General features: G+C 43.6%; 2 protein-coding genes across 9 annotated transcripts in view; both read left to right on the top strand.

Moving 5' to 3' along the window:
* The window catches only part of ralgps2 (Ral GEF with PH domain and SH3 binding motif 2), a 117,754-nt gene extending 109,135 nt beyond the window's left edge, over nt 1-8,619 (top strand). For all 6 annotated transcript variants that reach the window (XM_048253471.1, XM_048253472.1, XM_048253475.1 and 3 more), the window contains exons 17-20: nt 34-126; nt 1,524-1,629; nt 2,822-2,913; nt 3,564-8,619. In XM_048253471.1, the coding sequence (XP_048109428.1) occupies nt 34-126; nt 1,524-1,629; nt 2,822-2,913; nt 3,564-3,593 (321 nt within the window). In that variant the 3' untranslated portion in view covers nt 3,594-8,619. The remainder of the gene's footprint in view (nt 1-33; nt 127-1,523; nt 1,630-2,821; nt 2,914-3,563) is intronic.
* Nucleotides 8,620-9,111: 492 nt separating this feature from the next.
* fam20b (FAM20B glycosaminoglycan xylosylkinase) overlaps nt 9,112-18,321 on the top strand; it is a 33,348-nt gene continuing 24,138 nt past the window's right edge. Inside the window, exons 1-2 of one of the 3 annotated variants that reach the window (XM_048252346.1) lie at nt 9,112-9,470; nt 13,025-13,185. The gene's annotated coding sequence lies outside the window, so the exon portion shown is untranslated. The remainder of the gene's footprint in view (nt 9,471-13,024; nt 13,186-18,321) is intronic. The other 2 variants (XM_048252348.1, XM_048252347.1) reach the window with 2 other exon arrangements.

Raw genomic sequence — 18,321 nt, 5'->3', positions numbered from 1 at the left:
TCTCTCTCTCTCTCTCTCTCTCTCTCTCTCTAGGTTGCATCATGGACTAAGTATTGGGTGGCTCTATGTGAGACTCAGCTCTTTTACTACCCTGCCAAGTCCCTCAAGGCTACAGAGAGGAAGCACGTGAGTCTCCCATCCTCCATCCTCCTCCTCTCCATCGCGCTCATATCTCACAATCTCTCCGTTTCTTTTTCTCCGTCTCTCTCTCTCACTCTCACTCTTTCATCATCAGTCTCTTAACTTATCCAAGCCACAGCCAGCAACCACATCACCACCATCATCATCCTCATCACCACTCATCATCATCACTGAGCCGCCCCCATCACCAGTGGCATCTTATGTAGTTGGGGCCAAACCAGCCTGGCTCTTATTCAGAACTGCTGCATTGCCAAACCACATCTCGCCACGGCATGCAGTCCAAATGATGTCAATGTTGCACCAATACCCCCCTCCTACCACCCTGTTGAGTGACCCCAAGGATGGACAGTCACATGCAGAGTTTGGACTTTCTTTGAAAACAACAGTGGCCTTGTGAACCAGAGAGTGTGACTGGCTCTGATGGGACTGCGTGGCTGTGGCTGTGGTGGTGGTGGTGGTGGTGGTGCTGATGGTGATGGTGGTGGATAAAGGGGAAATCGAGACAGTGATCTGACGAGTGAAAGTCTAACAGTAAGTGAGCGAGCGAGTCAGTGATTGAGTAAGGTAGCGAGAAAAATAAGAACTAACGTAGTGGGCGGAACGGACTGACTGGACAGTATCGGTTTGACGGGTCACGGCGGTGCCACTCACCTCTAGCGAAACTGCACAGGAGCCCGTGGGAGGCCTGAAGCGAAGTAGAGAGAGAGTGGAAAGAGGACTGAGAGAAAAAGGGGTTGATAAGGGGTAAATAAATACCAAGAGGGATTCCAAGGTGTCGTGGGTAATCACTCTGGCGTGGGCTGGGGCCAGCAGCTGTTTGCATTCATTGGATAATGACACGCATGACGTCATCAATGCCTGACCGACTGTCACTCTCAGCTCTTTAGTAATGGGAACCGTATGCAGTATACACACACACACACACACACACACACACACACACACACACAGCCTAATAAGTGTGTGTATCTCCATGTCTATGTGTATTTGCATAATGAATATCACAGCCAATGGAATACACCATAAAATACCCAAGCTCATTTTGCTATTGTTGGTTCTCACGTGTGCATTGTATGGGTCCCATATGTGGTGGGTGTCGTGACTCAAGTCTAACGTCACACTCCAGTAAAACCAGCCATTTAGAATAAAGCATGCTCAAGGCATTAGACACACATGAGGAAGTGATTGCACCCTAATGGTTGACATTTGAATAATGCTAGCGTAAGAAAATATATTTTTTCCGTCTCCTGCATGCTGTCCTTTTCCTTCCATAGATCATTTCTGTCCTTCTCTGTGTCTCTCACTTTGATGCACGCCCACTCATCTTTGCTTTTCTTTCTGTTCTCTCTCTCTCTCTCTCTCGTCCGTAATCCCTCCTGCAGTTCAAATCGACAGCCAGCAAGAGCACGTCAGTGGTGGGTCTGATGGCCATGATGCCGGACGACCCTGAGCATCCCGACGTTTTCCTCCTGACCGACTCTGAGCACGGTGAGACAAACAGCCAATCGCAATGCACAGTCATAAAGATGTAGCCAATCAGCATCTTCAGTGTTGTCTTGTCGAGTTCCTATTAAGGCCAGACATATTGTACACACACACACACACACACACACACACACACACACACACAGAACCACTTCCCCTATGTCCTGCTGTATTTCACTGTACAGGCTCAGACAGATGTTAATGTTTTTCCACACTTCTGCACGTGTAGACACACACACACACACACACACACACCACCACACACACCCACACGTACAAGTCAGACAACCTCACATGCACACCTCTGCAAAGAACTCCCTCAAGCCACAATGTACTCATTCACACTCATGTGCTCACATACAGACAGACACACACACACACTATCTATCTGCTATCTGTCTGGCTCTGAAGAGGCGGGCCGGAGCATGCTTGCCATTTTTCACTGTCTCAATCATCATCTGTTCCACATCCCCACCACTTTTTATGGACCCTGCAGGACCCAGGTTACATCACCGCAGCTGTGTGTGTGTGAGTGTGTGTTAGCGTTAGGATATGCGTGTGTGTGCTAACGTGTGTGTGTTTGTATGTGTGTGCTAGCGTGAGTATGTGTGTGTGTTTGTGCGTGCTAGCATGTGTGTGCGTGCTACCGTGTGTGTGCATGTTTTTGTGCCTGTGAGTGCAAATATTGAAGCGTCTTGGCATGGGTGTAATGATTCACCATGCTAAATCACCCTTGCGAGTCTGGGTGGCTATCCAAAGGGATGATGATTATGTGTAATATTGAATCTAGAGTCATTTTTTAAAGGGGAAATGGGGCAGTGAAGTTGTTGATGATGTTTGGACAGGGCGTCCTTCATCTCTTCTGCCCCCACCGGGCTCTGCTTCCCCTGTCCACAGATCTGGCGGAGTAGCTTCAGCCCTAAGTCTGCAACGCCGGTGCGGAGACATCTGGGGCCATTCTCTCTCTCTCTCTCTCTTTCTCTCTCTTCCCCTCTCTCTCTCTCTACATCGCTGTCTCTCCCCTTCTCTCTCCCCCATGTTGCGGTTAAAATATGAGTTACTGTATGTGTTGCTGTTGGTTGTGTTCCACAGTGTGTGTGTGACCTGTTCCCTTTTTTCCAGACTTGTAACAGTCAAAGAGTGTATTTTAACAGCTGGTGTGTGTATGTGTGTGTGTGTGTGTTCCTTCTCGCAGGCAACTCTTACAAGTACCAGGCAGGCAACAGGATGAACGCGCTTCTTTGGTTCAAACACCTGAGTACAGCGTGTCAGAGCAACAAGCAGCAGGTGTGTGTGTGCTTGCTTGTTTGTGTGTGTGTGTGTGTGTGTGTGTGGGTCTGTGCATGTATGTGTGCTTGTCTGTCTGTCTGTGTGTGTGTGTGTGTGTGTTGTGCAAGTGGGAGAATTTTTTTTTTTTAGTGTGAATAGTTGATGCTTAATAGACATGGGCCTAAAGACTTCACACATATCTAGCTCTGCATGGGGTTTGGCTAATGAATACAGGGATGCACTTAACTAATGGACTTTCTTATGATTGAGGTACCCCTGAAAGAACTGTGGGCTTTCAGCAGAAAGCAGAGTTTGTTGCCTTGGGAACATGCTGCACTTCAGCTAGTGATTCACTTTTATGCACTAGTTTTCAAATGTTTCTGGTGAGGTTTAGAATCCCTGTGGTGTCATCCGGGCTTTTAGAAGTTTTTTTTTTGTTGTTGTTCTTCGCTGTGTCACCATGCCCAAAGAAGTCTATGTAGGAGGAACGCATGCATGGTGTTCCCTCGTGTGTAAAATATACGCTCTATATGAACTGTAGTATCAGATAGTGCCACCTGGTGGGGGCCACAAAATGTTTTGAGTGTGTGTGTGTGTGTGTGTGTGTGTGTGCGCATCTGTGTGCACAAGCTGCCCCAGGTCATTCAAATCAATATACTGCATTTCAGGTGCCAGCTAATCTGATGTCCTTTGAGTGACCGACACGAGAGGAGACACAGATGGTCGGACGGAAAGCAAACAGGAAAACCAAACAGAGAAGAGAGAGAGCAAAGGAGAGCAGAGGAAAAGAAAAGAGGAAAGGAGAGAAGAGAAGAAGAGTAGAGACTCAACAGTACTGGGAGCTCACCACTGCCATGAGCCCACCCCTTAGCCTCACTGCTACCCACCTGAACCCCACCTGCCACCATTGCCTTAAAGAGCGTGTGTGTGTGTGTGTCTGAGCGGGAGAGAGTGTGTGCGTGCATGCGTGTGTGTGTGTGTGCGTGTGTGAGTGTGTGAGAGCAGCACAGTTGCAGTGCCCCTCACTTGAGACTGCAGCAGGCCTATTGACGGGGGACCCTGGGCTGTCTCTTCCTCCTCCTGCTCTCTCTCTCTCTCTCTCTCTCTCTCTCTCTTTTTCTCTCACTTTTCCCCTATCCACCTATTTTATCTTTTATACACTTTGCTCTGGACCTACAAACCAGCACCACCACCCCAGAACTCATAGAGCCAGAGCCACCTCACCTCCCCTCCCCTCCCAAACAACAAGACACAGGAAATGAACGAGACGACGTGAGGAGAGGAGGATGCCTTATGTGGATCCTTTGGGGACTAACGCATGTCTGTTGGGGCCCGCACGAGATCCTCCTGGGTGTCCTGGTCCTCTCCTCTTTGGTGACTTTGTTTTTTTGCTGTCGCATTAATTCTTTACGCTTTGTGTGTTGGTTATGGACTGTGTGTGTGTGTAAAAAGTGTTGGTTATTGGCTGTAATTTTGTGTGTGTGTGTGTTTCTTAGTGTGTGCACACCTCTTACTCCAAAATGGCTGGGGCACTCCTCCATCAGCCTCTTGACAAAGCAGATTTTTAGACTATAAAGTGAAGTTTGTTTGATTTCACCCTCTTTTCCACTTGACCGCACTCTAAACAGCGTTCATCCATAACCACACACACACACCACAAAACACTGATTGTCTTTTCACACACTTGACTTGGGCTCAAAGAAGCATGACACAAGATTTTCCACACTTGTGTTTCATCCAAGCAAGTAGACGTTATACACTTGTTAAAAAAGTGATTGCGACACAGAAATGTAAAAAGGGCTCCAGCAACTAATGAATACCAGATGAAAAACTACAATTCCCAGAGGCCTCTGAAAGATTATTTCCCCCTCATTTCCCCCTCATGTCTCCTTGGCGAGCTCACCTGCAGATCTGAAGAGCTAGATGGCCAGATTGTGAAATGGAGGTGGTGAGGGGGGGTGTTAAAGGTCACTGAAGTTCAAGTGATGAAAAGGTTTCCTTATCAGTTTTTCTTTCTTTCTTCTTTCTTGCTATGTCTTTCGTTCTTTTTTCGTGGCTGAGGTATTCAAACCCAGCTGGCGTGATATGGAGGTGGTCTCCCAATGTCTCAGTGATAGCCGCTGGGAACGTCACCTTTTCAGAGGGAGAGATAATGCGAGTGGCCGTTTCCTGTAAATGGCTGCACGTTTCTCTTGTTTGAGGGTGAAAGAAGAAAGTAGTCACGTCCGTAGAAAATCCCTCCTGTCCCCATCTGCCGAGACTGTACTGTCAGTGAGTTTGTTTGTTTGTTTGTTTGTGTGTGTGTGTGTGTTTGTATATACACTTACGTATGTGTGGAAGGGTATTGACACCAACCTTCCCACAAAGGTGTGAAAAACCTAAGAGAAGGAAGTCACCAAAGTCGATATGAGAGCGTGTATAGTTCTTTTTCTTTTTTTTCCCATTTCTGAGCTTCCTCCTTTTAGGTATTGGTCTGCAACACAGCTGAAATGCAAAGCTATCATGGAGCCATTTGTTATCTGTTTTTAGTTCTTTTTAATTGTTTAGTTCCTTTTTTAAAATACTGTCTTAGTTTTCAATCTGATTTTGGAGGGTGGTGTACAGTATTACAGTGTAGACCAAGTTGCACATGTCTAGGTTGTTTTAATTGTCTGTTACTTTTTTATGTTACATTTCAGTCAATGTCCTCCTGTTTTGTTTTTGCGTTTTATTTCGTTTTTTATCTTTTTTTTGTGGTCATTTTTATTTGTGATGAATGACTTCCCGTGTGTCCTCCATGGAAAGTCTGTGTTCTGTAAAGCAACACGTTGTGTTGTCCTGTTGCGTTAAGACGGGCCTGGACAATGTCCTGTTGCATTAAGACGGGCCTGGCCAATGGTTCAGCAGGGATTTCCTATGAGCTTGGAGGAGCTGTAGGAGTGTGTAAGTGTCATATAATTGTCATATTAATTTAACAGGAGACTAACCCAATAACGTGTTGTGTATTACAATCCAACTCTGACTCTAGAACCTGCTTAACCACACTTTGATGTGCAAATCTTTTCCTTGCCAGACATTGCAGATTTTGTGTGTGTGTGTTATGCATATGCCCGTGTGTGCCAGTGTACAGACATAACAGCTCTTTTCTCCGACTGCTGGTGGGAGAGAGTCAGGTGTAGGTCAGCATTACCGAAACCCCCTCCAATGGAATGAGGGTGTGGGCAGTGGGTGGTCACCTGTTTCCCCTCTATTGGTTTGTCTCTTCCAAACTTGAGAAAATCCCTGGGAGTTTTCATGCATGCCCTCCATAGCATTTTGGCACCATTTCAGAGAATCTTTTTGTCTTTTTTCCCTATTCCTGGCACGTAGTCCATCCCCACATTCCTGACTTCGGAGAATTGCTATTGCTGCAGTGGACCAGTCCATTAGTGAAGGAAAGAGACTAATTTGTGCCATGTATGACTGTGTCTGCTGAGCACTTCACCTTCTACAAGCCTCAGCTGCGGTTTAGTTCGACCTGTTAAATCCTTTGCTAGCAATTATGCCATCATCTATCTGACCCCACACATTCATTTCACTGCTCCAGCTTTTGTTTCCTTCAAAGTACATTTGCAGGTTTTCTAAGGTTATTATTTTGAAGACATTTAATTTTCCTGGAGAAATGTGCATACGTTTCATTGGTTATAGGAGCGGTTAAGCAAGGTATGCTGACAAAGTGCAGCAGTGAATGATCTTGTTTTAATGGTCGACTGCAGCAAATGTGCCGTTGGTGATGGTTGATGGAGTTTGTATCTGATGGATCCCTAGGGATCAATTATTCAGAGCAGACAGAAATGTCAGATTGTGAAGGTTAAATGGAGAGGAAGTAGTCATCTCTTCCGGAACGAGACCTCCCTTGTAATGATGGATCTGATTTGAAAACGGATGTTAATCGACCACAAATACTTTCGGTCCTCTCTTGAGTGGTCTTTTCTAAGGTTAGCATTATGTGCATGTGTCTGGCATTATGTATGTAGTTCTGTAATTATACTTTCATAAGTACCACTCTCTCAAGAAACCCAAACCCAAATACACCAGAAAGCAACTGTCCCCATGTTAGATATCAGCGGGAAAGCCACACACTGGTTTTACCCGCTCTGACCAACTGAGGTCCCTAGTGAAGCGGACTTAGGAACAGATGAGCGGAGGTTTTTGTGATGGTGATCAGACTCATTAGAGTGTGTTGTGGGTGTGGGAGATGGAAAGAGTGTTTGCGTAGCGAAAGCCAGCCACTTTCAGACAGGCCCCTTCACTTATCTGATATGATTTGCGGTGTTTAAAAGGCTCTTGACCTTTTCTGCAAATGACAAACAGTGATTGCATCACCAGCCTTTGACCCATTTTGTCATCTCCTCGCTCTCTCTCTCTTCTCACACACTCACTCACTCTCACTCTCCACTTCTCATCTATTCTGTTGCATCTATCAGGCTGTGACTAGTTTGAACAAGAAAGACATTTCAGGGGAAAATGAACAAAACCTAGTGAGAGAGTGAGAGATCTGAACAGTCATGAGGAGCAGTTCTACAAAAGAGAACTGGCCTGAATACTGTGAATGCTTTACTCAGGAGCTGCTGATCTATTCATGCCTGTCCTTCCTCCCCAACCACACCACTCTGTGGGCTCTTCAGTACTGTGCCAGTGTAGACCACCTACAGGAAGCATACTGATGACCCCCCCACCCCCCCCTTTTGCTCTTGTGTTGAATGTTTACACGATTACACAAGCATCTATGGTATGCGTAGGTAAGGCAGTGTGCCGCATTCTTGCGGTAGAGCACAGCTAACGTGAAACGGTAAGCAGTCGTGACGTGTGCCCTTAGGACAACAAATTAGTGTACAATCGCACCAAGCAAACAGTGGTTTTATTGGGTTAACTAGTTGTCTGCATCAGGTCAAGTGATGTCTGTGCATTATATGGAACACAGTTGTTACGTATACAGTAAAACACGCAAAGATTTCCCTTTGACAGAAGGGGTTTTTTTTTTCTGTTAAAGTGGATGGGTTGTGTTTTGTTTTTGGGGTGGTTTTGTGGGTCAAGGGAGTTCCTTTCTTTTTTTTTCTCTCTCTAAGTGGAGCCCTTACTCTTGTTTGAAGGTAATGCCCTGGGGCTGTGGGGCTGACTAATGCATTACTGTATGTGAGAGTGTGTTCGAGGCAGAGCAGTTCATTTGGCACAATGCCTAGAAAGCAACTCATGAGGCAGAGGATGCAAGATGATGCAGGATGCCATGTGATTCCCGTGCATCTCTTGAAACACTCCCACCCATTTCACATACACACACACAGCCCCCTTTATCCCTGAGTCTCGACAACCCATCCCACCCCTCCCAGACACATGCACAAAATCACCTCACTACCCATCTAAAAGTCCCCTGTACCCTAGCCAGCACGATGACCTCAAACCTGAGTGATGTGCTCCGGGGCCTCTGAAGAAAGTTGACCCAAATAAATACTTCTATTCATTTTTTACCTTGTTTATTTTTTTGTTATTCACCTTTGTTCTGCAATATTGTGAACAGCGCTTAAAGGCTGCGTTGACTGGGGTGATGTGAATGACTTGTGGGTGAATGTGAGCACTTAGTGGGTGATGTTTGCATTGAGAGTGTTTGTGTGTGTTTGCGCATAAGCTAGTGTAAAAACACTTTAGGTACTGGTTTAATTATACTCATTTTGATTCCTCCTTTTAAAAATAAAACTACTTGAATTATTAAGGTTTTGTCTCTGGTTTCTTCAGTGCTTAGTGGTTTTAACCATCTTGCACAAGAACACAACACCTATAAGACCACATATATACATTATTGTGTGCCAAGAAAAAGCATCTTCTCTATCTTTATCTTATAAACTGCATAGTGCATACAGGCCTTAACAGCAGTTGGGGACAGTCAGACTTGTCATGCAAGTAATTTCGTGGGACTGGCAGGACTCCATTCTACATGACTGCACTTTGTGGCTGACCTTTTGACACTGGGAGGCGCAGGTGACTAAATCAGTGCTGCTGTGCTAACGACTGAGCAGAGGCGACCTATAACCATATACAGGATCCAGCTCGAGACTATTTGTGGTCTAGGAATAAACTCCTTGGATCTAGCAGGCTTGACTTTTTTTTCTGTAAGGCAAATGAAGAAAAGGATTAACAAAGTAGTGTCTCAGCTCCCTCTGCTGTTTTAGTTTCATTCTGAGGTCATTGAGTAGGCTACAGTTGCAATTGCAAAACAATGAATTTGCCCTGGCGGAATTTGATTTGATTTTTAAATTGTGTAGCTGACGGTTTATTTCATTAACCGGGCTTCAACACATTCCAACATAGAAGCTGCATGTCTTTTGCGTGTAGCACAGTATGCGTTCGCTTTAAGGGGTGCGGCGACGACGATGCTCTGTTGGCGAGGAAGTGCATTCTGTTACATGCAGAAGGACCGTGGCAGAAGACGGATGGAAATGATGTAGCTAGGTCTGATTGTGAAAACGTAACATACAGTTACCGAGCACAGGCTTGTTATCGGATAAACAACATCTAACCCTCACAGATTTGTAACGAAGACTTGTAATTGGCCTGAAGAGGTGCGTAATCTGTTAACGATCAAGCTGCAAATAGCTAGCCATCATGAAGTAACGTTACCGTTAGCAAATATTGACGCTAGCAGGCTAACTTGATCTCCTCAAATAGCTAGCTAGTTGCTACAGATACCATTGATTTGTTAGCTAACTTAGCGATGACCAGGCTTGCCTGCTAATGTCATAACACATAGAGGGGTTTCGTATAAACGCATAGTAACATTAATGTTAATGAAGTTAACGTTGCACGTCGACGACGAGGTTAGCTCCTACGTTAGTGACATGTTACCGTTAAATCCTGGGCAACCAGAGAACATTGCGCTAGCTACAGCCAGCTAACGTTAACTATCAACACCTACTAAACAGCAAAGTTAAGTAACGTTACTGATAGGATAGCCGGAGTTAAGACTGCCCATGAATTGTTTATACTGTACGCGTTCTTTCTATAGTTCCCCCCTCTAACTATATAGACAGTTAACGTTAATGTTGCTTTTAACGACACCATTAACTAACATGAAGATTACCAAAGTTAGCATGGTGTTAACTGTTAAATCAACTGCGACCCAGGTTTTGCCTGTCGTCGTGTGGTTGCGGTTAGCTAACGTTAAGATCAAGTTATACACGAGGTGAATTCGAAGATAACTTAGTATTATTTTGCATCGTTAGACGCCTTGTTACTACTAGCTATACTGGCGATTAAACGTCAGCTTTCGTTAGTCAATGTTATGTTTGGAGTAATTTATGTCCAGCTGTCGTGTGTAATTTCTTTTCATGTTCTGTCACCTCGATGGGGAACTTGTTAGCAGCTCACCTGATTAGTATATTAATTTATAATATGAATAGTTATTCCGGTCCCTTTTATTTAAGATGTTGATCATTTTAACGTTAACTAACATACCAATGTAAGACTGCGATGTTGCCTGAGCGAGTGTTGGTGTTATGAATGGGCGATTGTATGAAACACAGCTCGATATTTTGCCTGCGTGGCTGCTACCCAGAGGGTCAGTGACAGCCCAGTCTGAAACGAAAACCAGGAAGGGACTTCTAGCAGGTGATGGTGGCATGTCAAGTTGGAAGGAGCGTAACATTTGATAGCAAGGCAGCCGACAACGTATATTCCTCCCTTGCTTGTCCGCTTGTTACAGACAAAGCGAAATAACACGTTAGTTACCACACCCAGCCTACAAGTTGAATCGTTGTAAGGTGTTGTTTAATTCGGCATGAAACGTGGCGTTAAACGTTAAAGAAATTGGTGTCTTGAAATTAGACTGCTTATTATAATTTCCGGAAACATCACTGACACTCGCAGTCTAATCACTGCGGTCAACGTTATAGATGAGGTTATAAGTTATGTGAATAGATCATTTTGATGGTTCCACGTCATATTGGCGTTTGTCTGAATGAGGCGTAATGTGGGGCTATGCCCACTGCCCGAGGGTCGAATGCGATGTGGATGGGAGCTTGAGCAGTTGTGTAAACAAACCCAGCGTAAACTTGTCAACGATTATCCATGTGCCATAAATGGGCATGGTCTGACCTACCCTCCCTCTTGATCACAGGGTAACTCACGTATAGGTCAAAGTGTACAGGTTTTCTTAATTAAATCTCTGCCGTAGATCACTGCACTATGAATAGTTTGCACCGCTATGACCATCTCAATCGATTTTCACTGACTATCTTTTAATCACACTTCTGCACTATGAATAGTTTTTCTAGATTTTCACTGACTATCTTTTAATCACACACTGCACTATGAATAGTTTGCACCGCTATGACCATCTCAATCGATTTTCACTGACTATCTTTTAATCACACTTCTCATCACACACATCACACATTTCACTTGTGTTTTTCCATAAACACAGTGGTTGAGCTGTTTTTTTCTCTCTCAACCATATTTTAAGCTACACTTGGTCAGTTGCAAAGTGCTGTGTTGTATTTTTTGTATATTGCAACATAGTAGAATTAACTAACACAGATAGACTAGCAGTTTGACAGTTATTGACATAAAGAGACATGCTCCTCTGTAGGACACAAGTGTCAGATCCAAGAAGATGTGAAAGTGTCACACTCAACACCACTCAATAGGTCTCTCCAGTCTTAGCAGGGTGACCACAAATACAGTACCCAGCAGCCATCCATTATTACGGTAGTTCATCTGTGGCTGTTCACTTTGACCTTGTCTCTTAACCCTGCTAAATGAGCAGCAAGGATGCACAGCTATAATTAGCATTACCTCAGGTAGCTGTAGCCTGTACCTCAACATTGAGATCTAAAGGTCATGTTACCACCTTTTTAGATGGTCCACCACCTTTCTGTGCTGTTTCCCTGATGTTGCTGCATTAGCCTGTGTTCTTTTGCAGTATGGCCGTTGCACTAGTGAGGCTTGCTCTCTCTCTCTCTCTCTCTCTCTCTCTCTCTCTCTCTCTCTCTTTCTATCTATCTATCTCTCTCTTTCTCTCTTTCTCTATCTATCTATCTCTCTATCTGCGCTGGAAGCAGGGGAAGGAACGTGCAGTAGATAAGGTGTCGACTCGGAAGCCAGCGGATAGAGGGTGGAGTAGGAAAGGCCTCAGAGTTGATGTGTTCTGGGGCCTTTCCTTGTTTGTTTATTTTTTATTTGGCCCGTGTCCATTTTCCACATTTTCTATCACAGGTTTGCCTTCCAGCTACCCACCCCACACGCACACACACACACACACACACACACACACATTATACCCCCTTGCGATGGTTAAATAATTGGTATGTGAGCAAGTGAGTGCGAGAGCTTAATGCTTTATGTGTTGTTTTTGTTATATGCAGGTATTCTGATCTCTCGCTCTCTCTTTCTCTCCTTCTCCACCCCTCCCTCTGTTTCTGTGTCTGTTTCTTTTTGCCTTGTTGGGTGTAATGACAGATTAGCGCAGTAATCCCTCAGTAGAGAATTTTGCGGTTTGTTTTTGTTGTTGTTTTAGGGAGGGGTTATTGGTATTTATAAGAGTGTGAGTTTGTCATAAAGCTTAGGTTGTGTGTGTGTGTGTGTATGATGTGTGCTATTTGCAGCGGCTTCTCTGCGCTGTGCCCGCCTGTGGGTTAGTGGTTCTGATCCCTACCCCCCTGGCACACATACCCCCGCAACAACCCGCCCACCCTTCTGTGTCCGCTTGGCTATATCCGTTCAGTATTCTGCAGACATTGTAATTCCTCTCTCGGGACTTATGGGTCTGTACATACACATGAACCGTGTGTGTGTGCGTGCAAGTGTGTGTGGAGACTGGGCTACTGATTGTTGTTCTTGTGTGCATATACAGTAGGTATTGAGTGTGCACCTGTAGCAAGGAAGTGAGTGTATGTGTATAGTCCTCCCTGTTTTGTTTGTCTTTCTGCAGCAGTTATACAAATAATCCCATGCCGGGGAAGAGTCCATATAGTTGGGTTTAACTGTACTTCATTCTGTAGCCAGTGTAATATCCAGCCTCTCATAATATATTTGTTTGTCGCTCAGCTCCGGCTTTTCATACGCGGAACATGACAACAACGGGACTGTAACGCTCCTTTGTCCTTTTCGTATTTTGAAGGCTGAGCGAGTGCAGAGCGAGAGAAAACGAAAAGCGAGAGAGACAGAGGGGGAGTCGGTGAGCGAGACCGAAAGAGAGGGAGAACCAAACCCAGCAAACAGAGAGACGCCACTGCATCAGTCATCTTTTCATCCTGCTGAAGGAGAGACAAACAGCCACAGGTACTTTTTGCTTCTCGTACTGTGGCGGAGGCATCATCCAGGTTTCAGTTGTGTTTGTGTGTGTGCAGCTGTTGGCATCATCCAGGTTTCAGTTGTGTTTGTGTGTGTGTGCAGAGATTGTTTGCTGACTGTGTGTGTGTTTGGTTGGTTGAGTGCCAAGACCATATGCTTGGGATAGTTATCACAGTTAAAGCTCCCAAGTTTTAAATAGACCATAGATAATGGCAGAGGATGGAAAACTGATTAAGGCTCGTCATCCAGCTTGTGTTTGTGTGTCTTGAGGTAAATTCACATTGTGGCGTGGCCATCATAACTATAGTTTGCTCTCCACAGCTGTTCATTGTGCGGTGTAAGCAAGGAGACCTCCACATATTGTGATTTTACTCATCGTGATATAACAGTGTAATCACACACACTCACACACTCACAAACACATATAGACACACAAAGCAACTAGTGCTGTCAGTTAAACGCGTTATTAACGGCGTTAACGCAAACCAATTTTAACGGCGTCAATGTTTTTATCGCAAGATTAACGTTCTTTTTGGTCTAACAAACTTTGTAGTTTTTTCACATGCTGTTGCAACAACTAGTAACGTTAGAACAACTACAACACCACACCGGATCCAGCTAGACTGGAAACTAAACAATACGCACTGACGAATGGAATAGAACGTTGTATGTGCTGCACGTACACGCCCCCTTTTAGGGGAAAGATCATAGATGACTGTTTGGATATAATGGAAACCTATGCTGCATCGAAGTGGGGAGCGAAAAGGGCTTATATACTTACTAAATCTTGAAACAAACGTGAATAAAAGGCTCAAAATAAGGTTGGTGTAAGAGTTATCTGTGTGTTTATGGGATTAATATGACCATTATGTTCCTATTTGTTGCTCTTGCAGTTTACTAACAGGAGTGTCATGAATGTAGGCACAGTCAAACTGCCCATGGCTGACTATAACTAAGTTCGGCAAGCTTAACTTTACATGTCATAACATCAACTAAACATAAGCCACACATTCATTCTATCACTTGTAAAATGAACGTAGCCTATTTCCTACAACTAGGAGATAATTGGCTATGTTATACTAAAGTTCCTCAGTTAACTATAGCTAGCAAGCTAACCGTTTTACATGGGATATTATGGTAAGTGTAGCTTTGAATGTTCTGTGAATTAATAACGTTATGTAACGTCAACGTGTGATTACTAGCTGTCTTTCCCATTGGAATCAATGACATAATGTTAACTTTCCGGTAAAATGGGGCGTGATGCAAATTAAATGTATCTTTATGATGATGCCCTGTTAGTAGGCTAGGCTACGTTAAGGCATGCTGAACACACTTGGTTGGGCTTACGAGCCGGCCAAAGAGTAGTAGGCTGACTCATTAATCGTGTGCCGCCAAAGGTTTTTTCCCCGTCACTTGTTCTGTTATCAACAATCCTCTTTGGCTGCTACTATTTTGACTCTTTGGCTTTATGTGGCTTTGATGCACTGTTTCTTGTCCTCAAACTGCCAGACACTTCCTAGCAGCAAATATTCTAAGAACTTTCTTCCTCCTAGTCCTCCTCCTGTAGTCGTGGAGATAATAAACACCAACGCAGTTCTGTACTCCCGCGGTCGGCTGAATGATGTTTTAAATTGCTGTGGACACCAATGCCGACATGAGTGCATGCACTTTGCTTTCGACATTCATTTACATTAGATTCCATTCTTTTCAACTGAACTCAAAGATAATGAATATAGTATGAATAAGTTATTAGTAATAGTATTTTCTGTTTGTTATGGCCTTTATAATGTGTGTACATTTTGTGCATGCACTTCTGCGGTAGCATTTATTTCAGTTTATATCAGCTATATTTCTGAAGAATAGGCCTATATTGTGTTGCCTCAAGGCCTGCTGCACATCTTTTGAAATTTGATTTTGAAATAATCAAATAGACCTACGTCTAAAGTTAAGTTAATAAAGTAGGCTAACTTGCTTTGCTTTCATTTGAATCCCAATCAAGATACACAATAATTGCTTTATATTGTCAGTATGGATTGGAAAGTTAAGAAATACAAAATAATAGAATTTTAATCATGTGATAAAATATGTGATTAATCGTGATTAACTATAGCGATTAATCGTGATTAAAAAATTTAATCGTTTGACAGCACTAAAAGCAACAAAAGAGGATGGTGATAAGCTGGCATAGGGCGAGCCGCATGCAGCTCTTTGCCTCCTCTCGTGCGGCTCGCGGCTGCTCAACTGATGTTCTCACTTCTCCTTGGATTTAGAGTTTTTTATTTTTTGAAATAGCCTATATTTCTGGTAAATGAAAATGCTTTTCATAAGTTGATAGTACTGCCAATAGTTGGGCTGCAATGTTTAAGGTTATGGATAGGAATCTAGCCCAAAAAGAAGCAGACACGTTTGTTTCTTTAGCCAGGTGTAATGCTACTGGTGCAATCAGGAAAACCCTGACGCTAAGCGTAAATAGAAAGAGGAACACAGACATTCAAAAGGAGGATTCATCTTTTTTGTAGGCTAGCATAACCCTTCTGGTTGATATGTCAACGTAACCAAAATAACACCGTTAAAAAACGCAGTGTTTCCCATACATTGACTTATTTGTGGCGGCCCACCACAATATCAACATTGACCAGCACACAATGATTTTCCAGGTTGTACTAAATTGTGCTTAAATCTGGTTAGCATCATAACCACACTGCGCTAATTTGTTAAACTGTTGCATTCAAGTTAATTCTGCAAACCTACCACCACAAATAGAATTTAATTCTGAAACGTGTTCTACACGTTAGTTTGGTACTTGGTATGCCAGACTTAACTGATGCATAAAGCTTCAAACCTGAACATTTCCCAAAGGCACTGACCTTTGCAAGTACAAGGTAAAGGTAGGATACATAGATGTTAGTCAGAGAAGCAGACTCGTTTTCTTTTTGTTTCTTTTAAAAAATGTACTGAACACTCGACGGAACATTTGATGGTCACATTGGCATCTTATCAGTTGTTACATTGGAGCATTTTTCATGCTAATAAGTCATTCAGTGATGGGGAATTTGTGATGTGTGTCACATATCTTTGTTGCTTGCTACTCATTCCTGAAAACGATAATTTTAGCATCTGCCAAGTGTCTCACTTTAAATGTAAAAGAGAAGATCTATTTAAACTGTAGGCCTAAGTCGCTGTTGTAGTGTGGGCATCTTTTTTTGTTGTGCGGCTCTTTTGAGTTGTGTGGAAAAAATGTTTGGCTCTTCATGCTGGACTGGTTAGCCACCCCTGTCCTAGGCCATGCTCTCAGAAAAACAATTGCAAAAATTGCCAAACTTCTAGGGGAAAGTTCTTGTGTATTTAGCATGCAACTGTGCAACATTTAGATAAACCAAATTTATGAAAGCATTAATGATCATTGATGTATAGTTTTTTCATAAATGCATCTATATATTTTTTATCAATGTATTTTTATAAATGCATCTTGCCTGCAGTGCCCTTGTGCTAACTGCATAGCCTGAAGAGGGGTACAGGGCTTTGTGACAGGGCAAATTAATTACTTTCATTGTATAAATATATATATTTTTTAAGTATATTTTTGGGCTTTTTATGCCTTTACTCAGATAGGATAGTGGAGACTGACAGGAAGTGAGTGGGGGAGAGAGTCGGGGTGGGATCCGGAAAGGACCACGGGGCGGGAATCAAACCTGGGTCGCCGGCGTACGGTGCAGGTGCCCCAGCCAGTCGCGCCACTGCTGGGGCCATTGTATAAATATTTAAACATACTGCGCCGGTATTAGTGTGTACTTCACCTCACTGTGTATATTCACTGTGTGCTGTTTGTGTTTCACTAATTCACCGATTGGGTTAAATGCAGAGACCAAATTTCCCTCACGGGATCAAAAAAGTATATATACTAATACTAAACAACGAAAACAGAAAGGATGGAGGCAGCAAAGCAAGAGGAGTTATTTCAGATGGGCAAGAACAAGGTAGGCAATTGGTGTGCTTGTCAGAACGTTAGACTGCATTACAGCTGTTTAAAGCCAGACGTCACGGTACACTAAACTAAAGGTAACTTTAGCTATAGGGCTGTATCAATTTGTCCAAATGAATAGGTCATCGTAGACGTTGTTGTATTATTGCATGTGGATATTGTTATGCTATGTAGGCTACTTTTTTTGCAATGCACGGACATAAAACCGGGAAACGGATCTCACTCACTCACTCACTCACTCACTCACTCACTCACACACACACACAGTACCTTGAGCACAAACAAGTGTTATGGACATTGTTATGCACATTATTGACTGCAGTTTATTCTCATCAATGTCAGTCCATGAATGAATATTGATCCGTTGTTAACTAATAGGCCTAGAAGTTGCATTTGGAAATGTTACTGTTGTAGGCTGTTTCTTTTTTATTTCAGTTACTGTTTTCAAGTGGTTAGGACCATTATTTCACACCAATTTTGAATAAGCCATACTGTAATACCGATTTCATGGTTGCACCATGTACATGTTCGCCGATTATGTGGCCCTCAGTAACCTATAAATTCAATGATGTGGCCCTCTATGAAAATGAGTTTGACACCCCTGGTATAGGAGCACACACTTTTTTTGTTTGGATGTTTTTGTTTTTTGAGAGGATGGTTTGGGGAAGTATGCTCAAATTGGTTGATTTTTTTTTATTTTTTATGGAATGACCCATTGAGTGTATTCTCATACAGGTAATGCAAAACTGGTTCCTCTTCGAGAGCTTGTGCCGATCGTTTCACTGTGTGTGGACGTTTGATTCACAAATCGCGGTTCTGTGGTAGCACAGGATTTCTGTTTATCCTAATCTCTTCCTCCTTATTGTGTGTGTGCCCGAGGTGACCAGTCATCGCCAGTCTGAGGTCTTGCTCTCTCCGCCACCTCCCTTTTCCTGCTTTGTGCTGCAGTGTGAGCTGACCTGGCACTTACACAGCCAGTCTCATTTCTTGTGTGTGTGTGTACATGTGTGCTGTATTTGATTAGACTGCGCATATTTCCCCGGGCGCTCTCTGCGGCTGAACTCGGCCTGTGATATTCTCCCCCAGGCTGCGAGGTATGATGAGGGCAGGGGCTCCCTCGTCCCCGTGCTAGACACGTCTCC

The sequence above is a fragment of the Alosa alosa genome, chromosome 9 (assembly GCF_017589495.1).
Source record: "Alosa alosa isolate M-15738 ecotype Scorff River chromosome 9, AALO_Geno_1.1, whole genome shotgun sequence".
In the NCBI taxonomy this organism is placed as follows: domain Eukaryota; kingdom Metazoa; phylum Chordata; class Actinopteri; order Clupeiformes; family Clupeidae; genus Alosa; species Alosa alosa.
This window is presented reverse-complemented; position numbering and strand designations above follow the sequence as displayed.